The following is a 24,245-nucleotide window of genomic DNA, read 5'->3' on the forward strand; positions in this document are numbered from 1 at the left end:
ATGACTGTATCTACAAATTATGATTTAATTTCAATTGGTCATAATTTTGACTGTTTATCTATTATTTATATTTATTGTAATTTTGACTTTTTGTCATAATTGACTTTTTGTCTTATAATTTAAACTTTTTATCATAATTATGACTTTATTTCATAATTTGATAACACTTTACAACAAGGTGTAAATTGTCCAAATTAGTTAATGTATTAACTAACATGATGAACAATTAAAAATACATTTATTACACTATTTACTAATCTTTATTATGTTAGTTAATAAAAACAGTGTTTCATGTTAGTGCATTAACTAATGTTAACAAACACATCTTGTGATTTTAATAATGCATTAGAAAATGCTGAAATTAACATGAATTAAGATTAATAAATGCTGTAGAACAATTGTTCATTCTTAGTTCATGTTAACTAATTTAGTTTATAAACCTTATTGTAAAGTGTTACCCAACCTTTTTTTCATAACTGACTTTTTATCTCGCAATGGTGATGCTTTATCTCCTTTTTATGACGTGATATCTCATAATGTCAACTTTTATCTCGTAATTATGACTTTTTATGTCAGTTATGAAGCTTTGAAATTTGCAAATTTATGATTTCAGCATGTAGTTTTGATTAAAATAAAAGAACAGAACAGCTTACACAATATAGTAAATACAAAAAAGAAAAAAAAAAAAGTGACATTGCATCTGAAGGTTGTCAAATTAGTTAATTTCAACTGATGTTATACTGGATATTATTTAGCATTATCATTAATGTTATTAAAGCTGCTTGTTTTATAAGTTATGTAAACAAATTCACCAAACTTGCACAATTATAAAACAATTAAGCAATTGGTTTGTTAATTTAGTTTATTAATTTTCTCTTTAATTAGCAAAATGGGAATTCTTTTTTTAAATACCTACTGGAACCCACTTAATTACCCCCAAGGGTACCCATACAGTACCCCTAGTTGGGAATTACTGATCAACAAAGCAGGATTGAAATTACCAGCTCTAAAATGTAATCCCAGGCACCACCCAATTAACAAATATGCCCATATTTGAACAAAGATGGATTCATTTATAATCAAAAGCAGGGACACTCCAGAGCAGTGGGCGATGCGGTATGACGTCATGCTCTGTGGGTTGATACAGCATGACGTCACGCTCCGTGGGTTGATACAGCATTACGTCGTGTATGAGCGTGAGAGCGAGAGAGGGGGAGAGAGAGAGGTGAGGCCGCGCATGCGCAGCAGCTACTGAGCCTGACAGCCGATCCAGTGCAGCATTCCCGTTTCCAAACGCACAGGAGCGCCGCTTTTTCCATCGCGCTGCCCCATCCAGACATTTACACCGGTGGGAACACGCTGTTAAAAAACAAGCCCTCAAACATGTCTGTGGGTAATGACTTTGGAAACCCTTTAAGGAAATTCAAACTCGTCTTTCTTGGAGAGCAAAGCGGTGAGTGTCATATTGGAATTGTCAAGGGAAGTTTTGATAATAAGCATTATTATTGATTATTTACGGGCGGCTGTATACACCTGCTTGATTTGAACATGGTGACGAAATTATCAAATGTACAGGCCAGTGGAGCTAGTGTTGCATGTTATTTGATCTGTTAAGTGATTCACAAATTGAATTTGATTAAAGTTTATTTATGTATTTTTTTCGGCTAAACAATTACTCAGTTATTAAATTATCAGGCTTTCTGTGCTTTCCTTCAGATATTTTATTGCTAAAATTGGTCGTTTATTTAAATTTATTAAGTGTCATTTCAACTATTTATCAAGTTTATAGACTGATAGCTATTTAAAAATATGTAATTTTCATTTCATAATATTGGTTTATTGCTTTTGTAAAAATATAAACTGTCTGTTTATATTAGATTTCATGAATTTAATACAGTGGTGGGTTATGCACTGCAGTCAAAACATCCAAAGTCTTTGGTGTTTTTAATAATATGTACCATCAAGATGGTATAAAAAGTTTCATAAGGCCCATTTAAATGCATTTGCAGACTCCAGCGTTGTGTAAAATGCAGCTTGTGTACTTAGAGAACAGAATGAATAAATAAATAAATAATCTGGATGTTGAGACACACCCAGTGTGTGCCATTGAGAGAACTTGTGTAGCTGCAGCCTGCAGACTCTGCCTGGTATTGTTTCTCTGTGATGACAGTGATGACTAGGTCAGTTATCCACTGGTATGGTTGAATGAGTCCTAGCGCTGTGAGTGATGCAAGTAGGTAAGTTAATGTTTAGCAGGGCAACTCAGCTCTGATTTCCCTTGGCATTCTGCCCCCTGTCGTCATTCAAAACCTCCTACCAGATGAATTAAGCCTCTAGAATGTCTTAGCTGTCCTCAGATCTGTGGGACTTAAGTCTGGGATTGCGCTGCGGAGAGTATGATTCACACTGTGAGAGTAAACAATGGATGCTGCCATGGTACGGAGGCACTGCTTCTCTCCAGGGATTCTGATCCCGGCTTTATTTTGTTGTCTCCATCCGAAGCCTTTCAGAGATGTTGTGAAGTAGCAAAAAGACCCTCCTCACAGCTTTTTTGTGGATTTCTCTGGGTGCTGTTGAGCCATGCAGAATGTGTATCAGCTTGTGGATCTGTTCCAGTCGTTACTTCCATAAACTCTCGACTTGTTAGGATGCGGCAGCAGAGATTTTCTCACTGCAAAGAATTCCACGTTTTCTTCAGTAGCATATACGCACACCGTATTGTTTAAAAGTTGAATGTTTTAAAATGTTAGTTTGTATGTTCATGCATCAAAAATACAGTAAAAATAGAAATATTGTGATTTTTTTTTAAATTAAAAATAACTTTTCTATTTAAATATATGAAGAGTTTAGTTGCAAAAACAGATAACTTGTTTTTCTTTAATTTTCAAAAATCATGCTTTTTATTATGTTTTCATGTTTTTGTTTTATTGTATTTTAGCTGTATTTTTTGTTATTTTTACTTAATCTAAATAAAGTTAATTAATCTCAATTAAACTGCAGCTTGATTGAGATTAATTGGAATACACAATGAAAAAACATGATTTTAAACTTCTCATATTTTAAAATGGGCTTTATTCCTGAAGCTGAATTTTCGGCCATACTGCAGCCTACAGTTTATCGTCATCCTTCAGCGATCATTTAAATATCCTGGTTTGGAACTCAAGAAGTATTATCAATGTTAAAATGTTGTTGTGCCTAATAATGTTTTCTGTGTTTTTGGTGACAACTGTGATACATTTGAGAAAATTATTAAATGACCCTAAACAAATGTTTGAATTTTTTATTTTATTTATTATTTTATTTTATTTTATTTTATTTATTATTTTATTCTTACACATTCTGTTTAATTAATCCATTGTAATTTCTAAATTAAAAAAAAAAAAAAAAAAAAAAAAATATATATATATATATATATATATATATACATATATATATATATATATATATATATTTATAAGTAAGTTAGAGAGGATTTTCATTTTCCTGAAAATATAGTTATTATCGCATTGGACTAAAATTTACTGTCTTTCCTCACAGAGTTTAACAGAAAAAAAGTGTAATTTTTGTAATTATTTGAAAAATGTTCCCAGTCAAAGATTTATTTTTATTTTTATTTTTTTTAGAAACTTCTTGTTATGATATATAATAACAAAATATTGGATTCTATCTTTTTATCAGCTTGTTTTGTTCTTGTTTTTGTTTCTTTTTTATTATCAAGTTTCATATTTCTTTTTGGTCATATTTTCTTTTTGCTAATTGATCATAGGCCTCATTGAGCTTATGCAACTCCATACAATATTGTTAAAATGATCCACAAATAATGTCTTTTTTTCACTCAAATAGGTGTTTAAGCTCAGATCAATGAGGTCTATGATCAGTAAGTTTTGAAAGGAAATACAAAACGTGTGCTAATTGAAAGAAAACAAGACTGAATGCAAGATTTGGTGATAATATAGCATAATGAGATTTACAAGCCATTTTTGACCGTGAACACCAAATTAGGTAAAGGATTGTCGGCGCAGAGGGCTTAAAAACCTTTTGTCTGTCAGTCAAGACATGCTTAAACACAGCCTTTTTTGAAACAGGTGATGTGTTGGCTTATAGTCAGAGCCATCCAGTTATTGAAGGCCTGCAGGACAGCTGCAATTACGGCCGAAAGGCTTTAATTTGTTGCTGTGACTTAAGGGGGAGATAAGCTGAGAGGATTCGTATTGACCAGCGAAGAGGGTGAAATGTGTGTTACCCAGTACCACTGATAACACAAGTAAACTCCAATGTTGCTCTATCAGACAATATCAGCCATGTTGCACTTTGGTTCTAAATTCTTATTCTTATATTGGTTTGCATTATTGGTCACTGATTTAGGCAGAGGTAGTCTCTGATTACAACCTCTGCCAGTAAACACTGTATCAGTATGTGTTTTGTTGATGTTGTGGACGGACAGTGATGTTTCATTCCATATGTTCTTTCTCTCTGCCTCTTATTTCCTTTAGAGACACTTAATGCAACCATTTGTAGCAATTTGAGACATGGTATTGATTTTCCTCTTCAACTCTTTTTTTATGGCTCTTTTTGCCCTTTCTGTGCACATCAGCACACATCTGAACAAAGATAAGAAAAGTCCTCATTAGAATGTTAATGCATAATTGAAACGTACACCACACATTAATGGATTCTAGATTGGAGCCTACTGTACAAACTAATCGAAGCATGTTCAGTATTGTGGTACTTTAAAAAGATAAATCACTTACTTTCATGCCATTCCAAGCTTGTATGTTCAGCAGTGGCTTTTTTTGGTCATACAATGACCTCCACTCACTTTCATTATGTTTTTGACTTTCCATTGATTTTTTTATTACGTGGATTTAAAAGCAATGACAAAAGAAAGTCATACATGTTTGGAATAACATGAGAGTGCAGTAAAAGATTTTAATTTTTCTACCTGATCTCATGACAAAAACATATCTGTGGAAACTTTTTGCAAAACACAAAATCTGTACCAATAAGTACATATCACTGCAGTTTCCAACAGAAATGAACACTAGAGGTGTAATCGTTTTCATGCACAGTTATGATTACAGCTCCATATGTTTCGATTTCCAGGCATAACAAGCTTGTTCAGTAGCTCAGCCGACACGGTTGATAGTAGATGCGAAATCCTTGGGTATGAATTCTGTGAAAAACATGACTCTCGATAAAAGAGCTGAAAGATGAGAGGTCAAAAAACAAGCCCGAACGGCATGATTGCGTTTTTACGTCACTTTCGTTTTTTGTTCATACTATCGGATAGGTTTAGGTGTAGTGCAAATGGTACGTTATTTTAAAATGTCACAAACATTAGAGTTATAGTTCCATTCAATGGATATTTCAAGTCAGAACTGTGGTGACACGTACAAAACCAGTGTCACATAAAATGTACCATATGTATGTTCATCTGTTCCGGGGGGGAAAAAAACTAACACTCTTTTTTTTTTTTTGTGCCACTCAGTGGACATTTCACATCGAATATGTCACGAAACATACATGGCAGTATGTATTTCGCATCTTATGGAAAACTTCCCACAGATATGTTTTCGTCATGAGATCAGGTTGAAATTGTTTCTATCCCTTTCAGAATCTTGATTTAGCTGATTTTTTTTTTTCAGGAATCTCTTGATTTAATTTAATTTTGAATCCTAAAAAAAATTAAAAATAGATAACGAAAAGATGAAAATGACTGAATTGGTTTCATTCCCTCAGTTTTAAAGCTGTGGAACACCAATTCACATAGATATTTCTCATATAGGGTATTAAATCTGCTTTATTTTTTCCTAAATTCTGTTTTTTTCTGTTTAAATTTTTCTAAACTCTGTTTTAATGGTTAAATGAAAAAATATTAATTAAAAAGCATGTCTAATTAATTAAAATCATGAAACGTACACAATTTAACAGCAATTTAACAAAAGTTTAACAAATAACATTTTTAAGACCCAATAACATAGAATTGATTTATTTTTTTCTCAAATTCAGTTTTATTTTTGCTAAAATCTGTTTTAATATTAAATTTTGTTTTTTTCTGTTTTAATTTTTCTAGAATCTGTTTAATGGTTAAATAAAAAAATATCAAAAAGCATTTCTAATTAGTTAAAATCATGAAACTTACACAATTTAACATCAATTTCATATAAGTTTAACAGACATTAGATTTTTAAGACCAAATGACATACAATTGATTCATTTTTTTCTCAAATTCAGTTTTATTTTTACTAAATTCTATGTTCCATGTTTTCTGGGTTCCATTATAATATATATATGTATATATATATATATATATATATATAATTTTCTTTCTTTTTTTCCTCGTTTTTTTTTTTTTCAAAAATACTGTGTTGTATAGATTGTTCTGGTAAATACAATTTGATAAATAATTATTCTGGAAAATATTACTTAAAGAAAAATTTTATCAGTAGTAGTAGTAGTACTATCATTACATTAAGTAATATATATCTGCTAGTACGTAGGAAAGGAGACCAGAGGCTGTTTTCTTTGAATGGATGTCAGTGGAAGAGAGGCTTCACTATGCTGAATAATCAGCTTTTTAGAGGAAACAACTTATCATTTAATGAATCGACAGCCTATCTGCTAATTTTCAACATGTTTAACACTAAACAAGACTTTTGGATTAAACTATTTTTAGTTTACTATGAAAAAAAAATGCTGTTTTATAAGAGAAGTCACTGACTTTTTGTGACAGGTGGGATTCAACTTGTGGCACTTCTCATTCATTGGTATCCATAAACAGTGATTGAGTGTCGCACAACTCTAAAATTCAGTGACGTCAAGGCTGCAGTGTGATTGGTTATTAAGGTACACGTGATCCAAGTTAGCCGTTACGCTTTCTCCAATAGTAAGTAATACAGGCCCTCTCATCTCCCAATAGTAAGAAAATCTCTGTCAGCGCCATTCATTCACACAGAGACACACAGAACATTTAGGATTTACATTTAAATAGCATTTTTGTGGCTTAACATTCACAGACTCTAGTCCATATCGTGTTTTGTCGCATCACGTAAATCATAGGGCTCTATCCACCTTATTTTTCCCATAAGAGTGGTCGTGGCCATTTGTAAATTATATGGGTCTTAACCCTATTTTTAGCTGTACAAAACAGCTTGCTTTGCTGCCTGATATTGCAAATTGGTTTGTCTCACCATATTATTTTAATGTATCATCCTAATTATGAACACACTGGTTTGTAGTGCAAACAGTTAGTGTTTACTGCACGTTGTTATTCTTCTCGTTATTTCCCTAAAGCGGCTAATAAACCGCCCATAGGCTTACCTCCACTTTGAAGAATAAGGTGGATATACAATGCATTTTCATTGTGACCATGGTAGGTCTATATCCATATCCATCCATGGTAGGCCATATGACTTGTACAATATGTTCCAAGTCTTCTGATAGCTTTGGGTCAGGAATAAAGCATACATTTAGGCAGCTTTTACTGCTATTCTTCACCTCCACTGCAGCTTTTGAATCAAATATGGCTCCTAAGATTCAAAACTAGAACATATTTGCATATGACTGTGCAGTAGACCGATTCCCTGGGGTCCGATGCCAGTGCACACAAACACTGCGCGTTGAATGCTGTTGAGTGCACATTTCACCTATCTGCCAAATGTGTATAAACATATATATTCCTTTGAGTGTAAAGTGTGATGTTTTCAGGCTCAAGACTGCTAATGTCAGCATATTTCCTAATTACCACACACATTGCAAATGCATAATCATTGCCAGCAATCAGCGCTTGAAATATACACAAGTCCTATCTGCACTTTGAGGGGCCAGTTTGCACGGACAGCATTTTAAGCAGGTGTGGGTGATTACTTGATAGAGATATTAAAAGTGAAGGGGAGTGAGTGGATAGATGCAATATGGAAACGGAGATAGTGTTGGGATTGCATGTGAATGAAGATAATCTAAAGTGTGGAAAGGAGAATGCTGCCGCTCATATATCTCATTTAAATGGCTCCGGATTGGGGAGGCTTTGCGAGAAGCTGTCCAAGGTGCTGAATACCCCTCTTCCTCCCGACCCCCACCCATCCTAAGTCTCTCTGCAGGACACATGAGAGCTGTTCTGACTTTAGGTTCCTAGTTGGGGTCATTGAGAAAATAGGGCGACTCTAGTCACTATGAGGAAGATAGTAAAGCGTTATCACGCTGCAGCACACACTTCGCCACTTCTGAAACCTTTCATGTCTCGTTTTTAATGTCCTCCTACCTGGTTCCAGACATATTTAGACTGGGCAAATGCAGGTAGTTTGACTGGCTCCATGTTGGTTCTGTTTCCTCACTTGCTGCATGTTGAATATAATTGCAGTCGTGAATCCTGCCTGATCAGAGGCCATCATTTATTAATGGCATGGACTGGGCTGAGGGAAGCTGAAATGGCAGAGAGAGAGGGAGAGAGAGAACAGTGACTAGTCACCATGTTCCAGCCCACAGAGCTCTGGTACAGCCGTCTGAAGGAGTGTCATGTGGGAGTTCTGTATTATGTTGGTGGCGTTAAGAATCCCAGTGGTGCTTGTCGTCTTCACACAGTGGAGCATGGGAGTCTTTACTACCAGTCTGAAAGATTTGAACAGCAAGAATGCAGTCTGAACACACTGCTTAAGGGATTAGGCTGTATAAAAAGTTTCTTTTTTGTAATTATATAATACAAAAAAACCCCTAATGCTACTTACTTGGTTCAAATGTGAAAAATATTAGATTTCTTTTTTATCGTCAGAACCACTTGACTGTAACATTCAGTTAATACTTTTTATAATGAGATATATAATTTTTGTGCTGCCAATTTTTAATTTGTCAGTGTTGAAAATTATAATTAATTATATATTTATTTACTTGGTTAAAAAAAAAATTATTTTATCATCACAACCACTTTAATGTAACATTCAGTTGATGCTTTTTTTTTTAAACCTAAAACTTTATTTTACTTTATTTCCAGGTTTCAGTTTGCTTTTGATTTTTTTTTATTTGTTTGTTTGTTTAAAAAAAAAAAAAAAAAAAAAAAAAAAAAGTTTACACAACTTTTAACATTTTTGATGTGTTTTTTGAATAATAATAATAATAATAATAATAAAATAATAATAATAATAAAATACAAATAAATAAATAAATAATATTGAGAAATGTAACTATTTAAAACTGTTTATTTTTATAGAATTTTTGTGCTGGCAATTTTCAGCTTGTCAGTGTTCAAATTATATTATTACAACTTTAAACCTAAAACTTTATTTCACTTTATTTTCCAGGTTTCAGTTTGTTTTCAAATTTATTTATTTATTTGTTTGTTTGTTTGCTAAAAAAGTGTACACAACTTTTTAAATTTTTTTTAAAAGACTTTTAAAAAAGTCTTTTATACTCACCAAATCTACATTTATTTAATCACAAAAATAAAATAAAATAATAAAATAAAATAAAATAAAATAAAATAAATAAAAAAGTTATATTGTGAATTTGAACAATTTAAAACAACAGTTTTATTTTTATTTTAATATAATATTTGTGCTGGCAAATTTCAGTTTATTGATGTTGAAAATTATACAATTAATTACATAAAAAACAATATATTTTTTTTTTAGATCCTGAAACTTTATTTCAATTTATTTCCAGGTTTTAATTTGTTTTTGAATCCCAAATTCAGTGGAAATTATTTTAATAAAAAAAAGTATACACAACTGTGTTTACTGTGTATACACAACTTTTGGGGGTCAGTAAGACTGTTTTAATGTTTTTTGAAAGAAGCCTCTTATTTGTTATATAAGAGATATAATATCTATCTATCTATCTATCTATCTATCTATCTATCTATCTATCTATCTATCTATCTGTCTATATACACATTCCAAGTCTAAACTGTGTACACAACATCCTTGCACTGTAAAAAATAAAAAGTTGAGTTAACTTAAAAAATTAAGTTAATCTGCTGCACAGCAATTTTGAGTTTACTCAACTTTAAAGGAGGGAAGTTGTGCCAACTCATATATAAAAGTTCAGTGAACTTCAGTGAAGTTGAGTGAACTACCAGTCAGAGTTGGCACAACTTAGTTCTTGAAGTTCAGTAAACTCAAAAATGCTTTGCAGCAGATTAACTTAAATTGTTAAGTTGACTCAACTTAAAATATTAAGATAACCAGCTGCAAAGCTTTTTTGAGTTTACTGAACTTCAAGAACTAAGTTGTGCCAGTAATTTTTTGCTTGAAGTTCAGTAACCTCAAAAAAGCTTTGCAGCCGGTTGCTTTAGTATTTTAAGCCAACTCAACTGCATTTTTTACTATTTAAATGTATAACTTTAAATCTTACATCCAGACTCTAAGCCACATTGTATGCTCCTCCACATCCTTTAAGAATACAAATGCATGCAGTATGAACAATACTGTAAATATAACACAAACAAGATTTTGTCATCATTACAGAAAGTATTTATTGGCATTCTGCAAAATGAACACAATTTAGCTTTTCTCCACTCAAACTATGATGTAACTAGGATGTGACTATTTACAATAAAAACAATCTTAAACAAAAAACACACACTTAAAAATAATTTTTTTAAGTGCCAGAAAAATGTAACATTAAAAATATTAAAATTCTGCAGCCTTAAGTAAAGTTTTAAATCAAAAAATCACAAAAAAAAACTTTTATATAATTTAAAGGAAGCTAAACTTTACCGTCATTTTAAACGTTCATCTTGCTCCATCTATTATTTTGGAGCATCCATAATGCAACAAACTCACTGGATCAAGAAGCAAAATATTTCAACTATTAACACAACACTTAAAGGAATAATTCAACCAAAATTATTCTGAAAATTTATCATTTACTCACTCCCATGTTGTTCTAAACTGTTGTTCACACTCAACACAAATTAAAATATTTTAATGAAATTTGAGAGACTTCTGTATTGAAAGGCTGTTCACCCAAAACTTCAAAGCGTTCATAAAGAGATCATAAATAATTAAATAAATATATAAGTTAATATGAATTGAGCAGTTTAAGTCTCCTGAAGAGACGCAATTGTAGGGATGCATGAAATAGGATTTAGAAAATAGTACATTTGAAAATACTTTATTTTCATTAATATTAGTATATTTATACCTTTGATACTAGTTTTACTTATTAATATTATTTACATATATTATCTATTAACATTTGTTTTTCCTATAACGTATTTTAGCCTGTATTAGGGTTTTACTCACTCACACAAAAACTAAACAAAACAGCATGTAGTTTCAGTTAGGTACTTTTATTTTTTTTTAATTGACATGAACTTGAAGCAAAAATGAAAATGCTCTAAAAACAGTTATTGGCTAAATACAAATAATAAATGACAGTTGACAATGAACATGAAAAAAATACATCAGAAAGTAAAAATAGAAATAGAAAATAAATGACAAAATTTCCAGGAATAATGTATCTTCAGGATCCTCTGTGATGCCTTTAAGCCCATCAATGTGGTGTGATTGAGTGGCAGTTTCTCTGCAGATGATGAGGTTGTGAATATGATGCATCTGAAATACACAGTTGAGTTTACAGTTAAAGAGTGTCCATGTGTTTATGTAAAAACAATTATGCTTATGAAGGCCATAAGCAAAAATTGACATATAAGCAGTATGCCCTTCAAAATATTAAAAAAAGAAAAAGTGATTTAAAGTGGGATCTTAGGATAGTTTTATATAGCTTTAACACTTAAGCATAGACTCAAGTAATAATTTTAAGAAAAATCTAACAATGAATAAACTCATTACCTCTATTACTTAGTGGAGAAGAGAGTATCCTTAACCGAACAGAGCTGGTCACACAAAAAAGAACCTAAAAAAAAGAAAAAGACATTATTGGCAATGGGAAACAAGTTACAATATGAAAGTTAACATTTTATAGACATTGTAAGAAAGAACTTCACCTGTTGAAACTGTGTTGATAGTCTGTGTAGCTGGATAGTTGATGTCCAGAAAATGAGTAATGAGGTGTTTTGACAGTTACAATTTTTTTTTTTTTTTTTATGAACATTTTGAAGCATCAGAATGAACATTTTGAACATTTTGAAGCATCAGAATTTTAGGTGAATAGTTTTTCAGTGAATGGACAGAAATATCTCAGGTTTCATTAAAAATATCTTCATTTGTGTATTAAAGATGAACAAATGTCTTATGGGTTTGGATCGACATGGCTGTGAGTAAATGATGACAGAATTTTCATTTTTTTGGATGATCTAAATTAAGCCAAAGAGGACAGCAACAGCAGTGGTAAGGCCATGTATATATTCCAACACAATCTGCGTCTCTAGTACTACATCCTAGGCACCTTTAGGTTTGAGTGGATGACAACATCATCTTCCAGTAATAGTTAAGATGCTCATCTTCATACCCTTGGTGTGGACATCCTCTGGCTTTGTGTCCTGCAGTAAAAAAAATACAAAATTATATTTCCTACTGACATTGACATTAAATGTTTAAAACATAACAAAAATAATAATAATAAAATTCTGGATAAGGACTAGTTTTTACCAGTACAGAAATAAGTCAGAAATAATACAAAAAATACATGTATAAAAAAATACTGCATATCTTCACTGTATGGAATAAACTGACTCTTATTGAAGCTGCTAAATTTGTTCAGTCAAGAGGAGTGAGTGTTGTCTTAGCTATTTATTTATTTATTATTTTTTTTATATTTTTTTTTTGTAACATTAACGGAACAAATATCAGCAGGTTTATGAGGCTAACGTTAATGCACGGATCAAATTTACTGACACAGGCGATTTTATCTCAGACGTTGACTCTCATTTCAGACTTACAAGTGATTGTTTATGTAAATAATCACATTTTGACATAACTTTATTTGTATTTGACAATTTAAGCGAACTAAGCTGCTACAGAGAGATGAATCTGTGATCGCATATTTTCTGCACGCTTCGGTTGTGTGTCAATAAACACGTTTATCATCTTACACGTCTTGCACTTTCACATATATGCACCAGTATCGCGGATTCACAAAAAAACAAAAAACAAAACAACAACAACAACTGTGTGCCAGATAAACTAGTAAGTTATATCGCCTAGCACAACGAAATACAACACATAATTAACCTCTATCTGGTTAATTATATACTCGTTTAATCGACATTTGAACTGTATCTATAAAAATATATCTGTATACATACCTTGCAAATGCTAACGTTAACTGATTGTGCTTGGAAAAAACAAAGCTAGCTAACTAGTTAGCCGCCAGACCTCATTCAACAATGTTTATTCTTTCTTTAAAGAACATTTACAAACCTAACTGTGTAGTTTATTTGGCTTACTTTCTATATTAAATCTGGGCAGAAAGAACTTACTTTAAAAGAAGACATCCACTCCCTTTGCCATCGTTGTTTGTGTTTGAAGCAGTAAACTCCGTGTATAGTTCAGCGACGGCACTTTGCGCATGCGCAATAATGTCAAGTTGACCGCTCAAATGAAGAAATAAAAATACTGAGTTCGCTCAACTTTCTTATTTGTGTTCATTGAGAAAAATATAGTAAACATTGAGTTAACTTGTTTTTATGTGTAAACTCAACATTTTGCTTAAAAATGTGTCCACTTGACTTACATTTTTAAACTGAGTGAACAATTTGCAAGTTGGAGTTTTTACAGTGTGCATCCTTGCTGGATAACTGTATTAATTTCTTCCAATAACAACAACAAAATGACACTAACCGCTAATTTTTGGTCTACTTGGCACATAGAAAATAATAAAAGTGTAAAATAATATTCATAATGCTTAAAAGTATTGAATCAATCAGTGCAGAATGAATCTCTGTATATTTCCTACTAATTCATTGGCCATCCTCATGTGGATGTTGAGAAATTAACATGTTTATCTAAATACCTTTCGGGTACCGAATTAAGCCGGCAGTCCGATTTGGTAATTCTGTGGTCTGTGAAGTCTGTGCACATGGAGGAAGCGATCTCCCGCCAGCTTCCTGTCTCAGAATAATGAAACAGGCTATTGTGCGAGTGTCTAGCACCGATTACTCACATTTACTCATAGTTGCCTAACCAGCAGGCAGCCTGCAGTTTGTTATCCCACATACATCCATCTAAAATATCAGCTGTTTAGTTTTTTTATGTATTTGGTTTGGATTATTAGTCAACACCCAATGGAGTTGACTGGCTTTGGAGGTGATTATAGTACAGACCACTGTGAATGATGCTAAAATGTTGCCCACGTAACTTTGCTGACTCACTGAGCCAGTAGCACAGGCTTGTATCGGCTCATAGACACCCTCAGAGAGCGAGCAAATGCGTCAATCAGCATGTCTCCAGGCAACAGCGTTCAGAGAAAATGAAACCAGTATTGCTGTACACTCACACAGCGGGTCAGGGTTAGCACGTACCACACGAAGTCTAATTTATTCAGTCTATTGATTCGCTCTGATGTTTGCTCAAGATTGTTAAGATAATCGCACAGAGTTAAACATAACCTTCCTGAATTCACTTTAATTACCTGTACTTCAGATATGATAAAGGCATCATATTAACAAAATCAGCAGCTTTTATCGACTTCATGAATTTAATGTCAGAACTCCTGGTCCAGAAGGTTTATAGTACAGCCACTCTGCATTATCTACCATTTGACAGTTAGTACATTTGCCTCAGGTTTTATTTGCATGATAATAGTTTAAAACTTCCCTTTTTGCCTTCAGCAGTGGCAGAGCTGCCACATTCATGTTTAAATGTCAAGATAATCTGAAAGATTATGAAATGTGTTTGACTCAAGATTTTAAAGGACATCTTTTGAACGGATTATGGTTGCGTTCATCTGATTAATTCCACTTTATAGTCATATTAGTTTTCCCCATCTCCTGTGAGAGCTCTTAATGCATTGTAGTAATAACTAAAACATACACACTACTGTTAAACCTTTTTTTTTTTTTAAAGAAATTAATACTTTTATTTAGCAAAGATTCATGAAAGTGACCAAAAGGAACTGTAAAGATACACTACCACCATTTTGAACAGTAAGATTTTTCGTTTTTTAAAGAAGTCTCTTCTGCTTACCAAGCCTGCATTTATGTGATCCAAAATACAGCAAAAACAGTAATATTGTAAAATATTTTTACTATTTAGAAATAACTGCTTTCTAATTGAATATATTTTTAAATGTAATTTATTCCTATGATCAAAGCTGAACTTTCAGCATCATTACTCATCAATCATTGTAATATACTGATTTGCTTTTATCTGAAACAAAAATTATACACTATATCATTCAAAAGCTTGGAGTCAATTTTAGAAATTAATGCTTTTATTTAGCATTGATGCTTTAAATTGATCAAAAGTGATGATTAAGAAATTTATATTTTTAGATAAATGCTGTTCTTCTGAACTTTCTATTTATCAAAGAAACCTGACAAAATTCTACTCAGCTGTTTTCAACATAATAATAATAAATGTCAGAATATTAGAATGATTTCTGAAGGATCATGTGACTGGAGTAATGATGCTAAAACTTTTGAAAGGTGGTGTACAGCGGATACAATAATAGAAGTATCTTTACTTTTTTATCTAAACCTTAAATTAACCTTAATTTAAACAGAGAAGAAAACTTTTCAAAATAATCACAACCTTCCATATTCTTACTGATCTTTGATCCTTTTAGTTTCATTTTCTCATCATATCTTTTTTTTTTTCTATTTTTTTGCATCTTCTCAACCCTATGCACAAATGGAAAGCTCTCAAATTATAAATCGCCCCTTGGTGATGGGTTAGCTTTACCAGTACCACCCTGCAAGCCTGTCTCTCTCTCTCTCTTTCACAGCAATCTCTTTAATGTTCATAGATGCCCTCTTGCATCCTAATGAGATTCACAAGCAAGTTTTCTTTGTCTCATCTGCTCTCTTTCTGTTGCTCATTGTTTCCTCTGTCCTTTTTCCTGAGGATCTCTTACTTTCTCTTGAATATTTTCACTCTGCTGCCTATCACACTCCGGCTCATTTTGTTATTTTATACTCTGTATCATTTGAGCAAAATGGCCTCCAAAAGTCTACCTCATTTTTTATGTCTGTCTAGGATCAATACGGCTTTCATTAGGTGCCTTGTATTCAGCTGAATCTGATAACACACTATGAACTTACATTACAACAGGCTTGTGTTCATTATGTGTTATAATAGCGTCCAATCAATGAGCCACACTGGGCTCAAGTCATGCTCTGTATTGAAACCGCATGGTTTACATAATTTTTTATCATTTTATTGTGTCAAACCTTTATGGAAACATCACTGTTGAAATTAGTTGGTGTAAAGTAACTTAAACATCAGTGGCAAATTGTATTTTTTTTACTGTAATAAAATATTATTTGTATTTTATAATGATATTTTAATCTATGTTTTATTTCAATTAATATAATGTAATAAATATAATATAATGTAATATAATTAGGGCTGTCAGTTTTACACATTACCTTAGGTACACCCCATTCACACGGGGCGTCAGCATTAACGCTTCTTGGAGGGCGCGTCTGAAGCTTCGCGCTGATTGGCCAGCATCTCCATCAAACGAGATTGGCTAGTGTCTGCACTAGTATATTTGCATAAGGCGATCTGATTGGCTGATGCCTGCATTGGTGTATGAAATGTAGTAAAAAATGTATCTTCTGTCGTGAGCAACGCCAGTGACGCGACGCAACGGACCCATAATTCAGTTCGACAACGCTTGACGTCACTTCGTTCAAAGTAAATGAGAAGCATTAATGCAGACGCCCCGTGTGAATGGCGAACTGAATTATGGGTCCGTTGCGTCGGGTCACTGGCGTTGCTCGTGACAGAAGTTAAAAGTTTTTTAACATTTCAAGTGCCAACGCAGGCGTCAGCCAATCAGATCGCCTTATGCAAATATACTAGGGCAGTCGCTAGCCAATCCCGTTCGGTGCAGACGTTATCCAATCAGCCACACTGTGGCTAGTTTCTCACACGGCGGTGTTTAGTTTCTGAATGAATTCGCCTTTTGAACGAATCGTGTGAACCATTGTTTCAAAGGTCCATTCGTTTACTTAATTCCTGAACGAATCAGCCTTTTGAACGAATCAAAGACATTTACCGCCAGATTTAATTTCTTATTTAGAGTATCATTTCATAAATAAATAAATAAATAATAATAATAATAATAATAAATTAATAATGATAAAAAAAAAACATTAAATGGATAGCTCACCAAAAATGTTTTAATTCTGTCATGATTTACTCACCTTCATGTCGTTTCAAACCTTTCTTTTGTGGAACAAAGAAGGTATTTTGAAGACTGTTGGTAACAAAGCTGTTTTGTTTACCAGTGACTTGCATTGTATGAACAAAAAATACTGAGATGTTTCTTAAATTATCTTCTTTTCCATAGTTTGCGTTATCCTAAATGTTTATGTGTAATAAATTCTATTTTGAATAAAACAAAATAAATGTTATGAAACTAATTATTTCTTGCTGAAGTTACTTTTTGTAATGTCCGTTCGATGCTTTACACAACAATGACTTTAAATTATCTTTTGAGAGTACTTTTGAGAGAAAGTAATGTAATTAATTTGATTAAAAATTTGAATCGACTGACAGCCCTAAAATATAATATAATATAATATAATATAATATAATAGAATATAATATTGCCATTGGACAACAAATGAACTGACTTGCCTTAAAGCGACTTTGCTTCCACACAGATGTGAGTTATATGAACTGATTTGAACATTTCATTTTTTCAGCATCTCTATTAAAAATCTTTCTTATAGCACAGTATCAAAGAGCCATGCATGTAGCACAGAAAAAGAGATGAAAACCAAAGGCATTTTTCTTTTCAGCTCATAAAAAATAATCTCAAATGGAATGCATCAAAATCTATTTCACGGCACTGTACTCCCTCATGTTTTTATCCTTGATAAGGTCAACTTGACCTTAAACACATTTCTTAGCTTCTACCTTTAATGCTCAGAACGAAAACAGTAATTTATATTTCAAAAAACAGGCGATCACTAAGTAGAAGCGAGGAGCTCCATAAATTTATGATTACTGGTTTTATTTATAGAATCTTGATGAGTTATCTTACTTGGAAGGATGTCAAGGCATTCAGATGCCTCAGTGGGGTTCTTCCTGTGTGCAGGATTGATGTTGCTGAATGCCATTAGCGACTTCCTTTTCCTAGCTTTCTACAGAAAGATGTTTATACACACCTGTTAGTCCACCTTATCTGAAATTAAATGGAGTTATGGAATTTACACTTGCCTGGTTGAACTAAGTGCACTTCTGGAGATTTTCTCTTGTAACCCTGCATCGCATGGAGAGAATAGCAGTGCATTAGCCTTTCTTGTCTCACTGGCAGCTGAACCTAAGTTCTGGCACTTGTTAATTTTGCAGATGGCAAATATGCCCAATTAAGTCTTACTTCAGTACCATGCATAATGAATAATAATGAGTTCAGTAATGAGTTTTGAATGCGCTGCATTTGATGTGTGCCGTGTGGTCATGTCCACATTAAGTCTGAGGTCCTACTTTATTTCCTATACAATGAACAGCTTCAAAAATGACCTAAAAGCACCATATCATCCACGCAGCTTTTGTGCTGTATAACAAATCTTCTGAAGTCATATGTAAATGAAAAGAGCACCTTTGATAATCTGTTAAGCTTCTCCTTTTGTGCTCCTCCTCAGAAGAAAAAGCCGTACGGATGTGGTAAGGCATGACTGTGAGTAAATGATGGCAAAATGTTTTGGTTGAACTGTTCCTTTAAAATCAGTTGCTGACCAAGCCCATTGTGGAGCAGTGTATTGATCCTGAGATTGAGGTCAGGAACTGCATAACCAGGGTGAGGCTTTCTGTGGAGGCGTCCTGAGGCTGTAAATTTTGAGGTAAATGTTATGGGCGAGAAGTGGAGGATGGTGTAGCCTACCTATTGTTTCCTAGCTGGATCAGACAAACATTTTTGATAGATATTTGGAGCTGTCCTTAATTGAAATAAAAATACAAATTTACCTTCTTATCCTCATTATGTGCATGAACAAACCTTGTGTGTCTGTTGTTTGAACATTTATAGACCACATATAATTCATAAAGCTGTTTATTGGTGAAATATTGATTAAATATCATGCCTTAGTAATAGGGAGCGGTAAAAAGACTGATTTGGGGTTTGTTATTTACAGTACCTGAAATACAACCACACTAAAGATTTTATGTATTTATATAAACCATCTTATATATACCAGCTCTGCCAAGTTTGTACTGCTAGGTGAAATACACAAATACGTATTCAGTTATTCATTTATCCAAGAGTGGATTTCACTTCTATTACTTTATATATATATATATATATATATATATATATATATATATATATATATACATATGCATATATATATATATATATATATATATATATATATATATATATATACATATATATATATGTGTATATATATATGTGTATATATATATATATATATATATATATATATATATATATATATATACATATATATATATATATATATATACATATGTATATATATATATATATATATATATATATATATATATATATATATATATATATATATATATATATATATATATACATACATATGTATATATATATATATATACACATATATGTATATATATATATATATATATACATATGTATATATGTATATATATATATATATATATATATATATATAAGTCCTGGGGCCCCCTGCAAAACATGACTTCTTCTGATGGAAATCAACCTATAGGAATCAATCACGATTTCTTCCGATGGGAATCAGTCTATGGCAGTTGACCTCTATTTCTTCTGATGGGAATGAATCTACGGAAATCGATCGTGATTTCTTTTGATGTGAATCGATCGCGATTTCTTCCGATGGGAATCAATCTATGGGAATCAATCACGATTTCTTCCGATAGGAATCAGTCTATGGGAATCAATTACGATTTCTTCCGATGGGAATCAGTCTATGGCAGTTGACCTCTATTTCTTCTGATGGTAATGAATCTACGGAAATTGATCGTGATTTCTTCAATGAGAATCGGTCTATGGCAATCGAGTATAAATTCTTCCACTGGGGAATCGATCTATAGGAATCATCAGTATATGACAATCGATCACGATTTCTTCCGATGGGAATCGGTCGCATTTTCTTCCAATGGGAATCGATTTTTGGGAATCGATCTATGGGAATAAACTGCAATTTCTTATCATGGGAATCAATCTATAGCAATTGATCACGATTTCTTCTGATGGGAATCGGTCATGATTTCTTCCAGTGGGAATCAACCTATGGCAACTGATCACGATTTCTTCTGTTGGAAATTGATCTATGAGAACTGATCACGATTTCTTCTGATGTGAATCGATTGCAATTTCTTACGATGGGAATCAATCTATGGGAATCAATCACGATTTACTGAGATGGGAATCAATCTATGGCAATTGATCTCAATTTCTTCTGATGGGAATTGATCTATGGGAATTTATCACGATTTCTTCTGTGAACTGATCGCGATTTCTTCCGATGGGAATCAATCTATGGCAGTTGATCCCAATTTCCTCTAATGGGAATGTGTCTATGGGAATCGATCGTGATTTCTTCAATGATAATCAGTCTATGGCAATCGAGCGTAAATTCTTCCACTGGGGAATCGATCTATAGGAGTCATCAAACTATGACAGTCGATCACCGTTTCTTCCGATGGGAATCGGTCACGTTTTCTTCTGATGGGACTTGATCTATGGGAATCAACCACAATTTCTTAGGATGGGAATCGATCTATTGGAATCAATCATGATTTCTTCCGATGGGAATTACTCTATGGGAATCAATCACGATATCTTCCGATAGGAACCGCTATAAGGGAATCGATTTCTGATGGCAATTTCTTCTGATGGAAATGGGTCACTGGAATCGATCGCAGTTTTTTTCGGATGGAAATCGATCTGTGGGAATCAATCGCGATTTCTTCAGTGAGAATCGATCTATGGCAGTCAATTGTGATTTCTTCCGTTGGCAATCAATTTATGGGAATTGATCGGGATTTCTTTCTATGGGAATCGATCGATGGGAATCGATCACACTTTCTTCTTATGGGAATCGATTTATGGGAATCAATCACAATTTCTTATGATGGGAACCGATCTATGGCAATTGATCACGATTTCTTCTGATGGGAATCGATCACAATTTCCTCAGATGGGAATCAATCTATGGGAATCAATTGGCATTTCTATTGATGGGAATCGATCTATGGTAAGTGATTGCGATATCTTCCGAGAGGATCCGATTTATGGGAATCGATTATGATTTCTTCTGATGGAAATCGATTGCAATTTTGTCCGATGGAAATCTATCTATGGGAATCAATCTACGGAAACTCATTGTAATTTCTTCCAATGGGAATCAATCTATGGGAAAGATCTCGATTTGAGGGCCCCCAAAACATTACACATGCCCTTTGCTGAGCGATATACCAGTTCAAACGGAAAGCCGGTTTGAATTACGCACACTGTGTGAATTTTTTAAGGTTTGTCAATTGAGAGGGGATCCCTGTTAACTGCACACACTTCTCACTAATGGTTGGAGAACTTTTGGAACGATCAATAACACAACTAATTCTTTAACTGGGCAAACCAACTGTTAATGCTGAAGACAGATGCAAAGAGGAGAAAATCCTCTAGCAGGCAGAGAAGCTCACTGTTCACGATGTGTGAAATATTGGAAAAAAATTCTAAATACTGAACTAGGGTTGAGGGGTTTGCTGTATATGAATCCATCTCTGAGGGGAACTGACTTACCTCTGTATAATGCATATTAATGTAATATTTATAAGCACAGTGCTTTGTTTACAGCAGTGCCCAAAGAAACACTGTATCGCCACAGTTTCATAAGCGGCATCTGATGTTAAAGAGTAAATTTGCAGCTTATTCAGCCTGTCTGCTTTTATTGTTTCGTACAGTTATGTTTTATGTATTATAAGATCACAAAGCTAAGATCAGACCATTCTGTTTTGCTTTAAATTTTAACCTGTTAGTTTGGATCGCAGTTAAAATGCAGTGGTTCTGCAACTGTTTCATGGAGTCTGATACATATAAAAGCACAATCAGGGAGATAACGATGATAAACCATGAAACCGCCAGAATCCTCAGAAAAACCATAATACAGATTTTTGGTCAAACCGCCCAGCACTAATATTATATTACATATTATCTATAGTCATCTCAAAAGTTTGGACTCAGATTTATTTTTTGTTTTTATTTGAAAGAAATTAATATTTCATTCAGCAAGGATGGATTCAATAAAGACATTTAACAAAATGATTTCTGTTCTTTGTAAATGCTGTTCTTTTGGTCTTTATCAGATGGATGGATGGATGCACAGTCAGATGGAAGGATGGTTATGAACCTACCTACCTATTTACCATAGATTAAACTCTGTTTGTCATTGAAAGTCAAATTCATTATTAGTGCAGGGGCTTGTCATTTGCTCAGAGCGCTTTGGACTTTCTTGTTCCTACTTTTGCATTCACTTCAGTCATAGTGGAGAGAAGTCAGACATTTTCAGGCCTGGAGCAATCCAGTCGGGACTTCTATTCAAGCCGCGTGACAAACTCCCCCTAAACTCAGTGATACATTATGGGGTCAGTCTGTAAGTCCTATCAGGTGCCCTAGAGACACTGCTTGAGTTGTGCTGATAAAGCAGCACAGTGCTTCTGGTCTGCTCCCCTGAACGAGAAAATCTCCCAGCTCACTGCCGGCAATAATTCACCAACCTGCTTCTTAAAATTTAAATGACTGCAAGGGTGCAGAATGTTGGGAATTTGTATGTTAGGCAGCTTTCGGTTTGTGAAAGTGGAGCGAATGCATGAGGTGCCATGGGAAGGCCAGGATTCACATTGCCTGGATGTAGAGTTAACTCTGACTTCTTCATTTCACATCTCATTGCTCCATCCTGCCGTTGTCTTGCTGTCTGATGGATTGGAGGAAGCGGATCCCTGGCAGCTTTGATCTGCTATTGATTGACTGAGCTGCCAAGTAACGGCCAGTAATTGAGCGCAAGCTCTACCTCTCTTTTTTTTTTCTATTATGCTTCAGTAATGCTGTCTGGAGACAGACGTGGCCTTATACAACTCTGATAAGGCCTTGTACATGCCATCAAAATCTAAAGGCGCCTTTGACTCTTATATGATTTTACTGTGTGCTTATAAAACATCTCGCATTTTAATTTTTTATCAGAATATGGATGTAAAAACATTAATGTTTGATAAAATCCTGTAGTATTACATTTCGATAAAGTCAGCAATAAGTGCTGGAATAAACTCTGTTGATTTAACACATCGCAAGCATTTATTAAAATCTTTGCTGGAAAGCTAGATATTGAAGTGTGCTGGGGTTCATAAATCTCTCTTTACATAATGTAATTGCAGGAATGTACAATATAGGAAGAGGCGGGGGACTTTATGAAACATAATTAAAATGAGACGCCCATATGCCTGTGTGCAAATCAGTGAATGTGATGGTTTAACCTCTATTCTTTGTGTTAGTGGATTTCATGAGCAGTGAGTGTTTCCATGGTCCAAGATTAGAAGTATTTTTAGAAATCAAAAGTCTTTAAAAGGGGGTTCGTGGTGGTAACTGCAGGTGGTCTGCAAATTATCGTTTGATCTCAAACTCATTATTGTGAATTTTTAATTAACTTCAGTTAACAGCTCTAGGTTTACTGTGATTCTGTGTAGGACTGTGTGAGAGTCAACCCAAAATCTCATTCATTCATTCATTCTCTAGTTGAATGAATGGCAAGAAATTTGGGAAGATGGTGGGTGTATGTTGCATATTCAAATGCACATTATAAATGGCTCAAACCCACAGTGTTTGCAGAGATGCAGTTCATGTGGAGCAGCATTGGTTGGATTGGAGGAACTCAAGACACTAAAAACACGAGATCGTGAGTTGCGCTTGTGTGGATGAACAGTGCTTCACTCTGAAACATGTGGGTCATTAATGTATAAGGATTTTTAACAGCCCCATTTTAAAATACAGTAATAATAATATCTATTGTAATTGTTCAAACATTGAAAATGGTGTGTACACATATAATCACATTAACATTTTAGATTAAGTTATTTTAGTATTTTTTTTTTTAATCTAGATGAATTGGCCATAGCCTTATGTCATAACCTTGTCATGTGGTATGA

The 24,245-nt window shown here is 33.5% G+C and overlaps 1 protein-coding gene across 1 annotated transcript in view; it reads left to right on the forward strand.

Annotated features, from left to right (window-relative positions):
* The first annotated feature begins 1,245 nt into the window (after positions 1 to 1,245).
* The window catches only part of rab6ba (RAB6B, member RAS oncogene family a), a 104,477-nt gene continuing 81,477 nt past the window's right edge, over positions 1,246 to 24,245 (forward strand). Inside the window, exon 1 of the mRNA XM_051111742.1 lies at positions 1,246 to 1,453. Within this exon, the coding sequence (XP_050967699.1) occupies positions 1,384 to 1,453 (70 nt within the window). The 5' untranslated portion in view covers positions 1,246 to 1,383. The remainder of the gene's footprint in view (positions 1,454 to 24,245) is intronic.

Source organism: Labeo rohita, chromosome 6 (assembly GCF_022985175.1).
Source record: "Labeo rohita strain BAU-BD-2019 chromosome 6, IGBB_LRoh.1.0, whole genome shotgun sequence".
In the NCBI taxonomy this organism is placed as follows: Eukaryota; Metazoa; Chordata; class Actinopteri; order Cypriniformes; family Cyprinidae; genus Labeo; species Labeo rohita.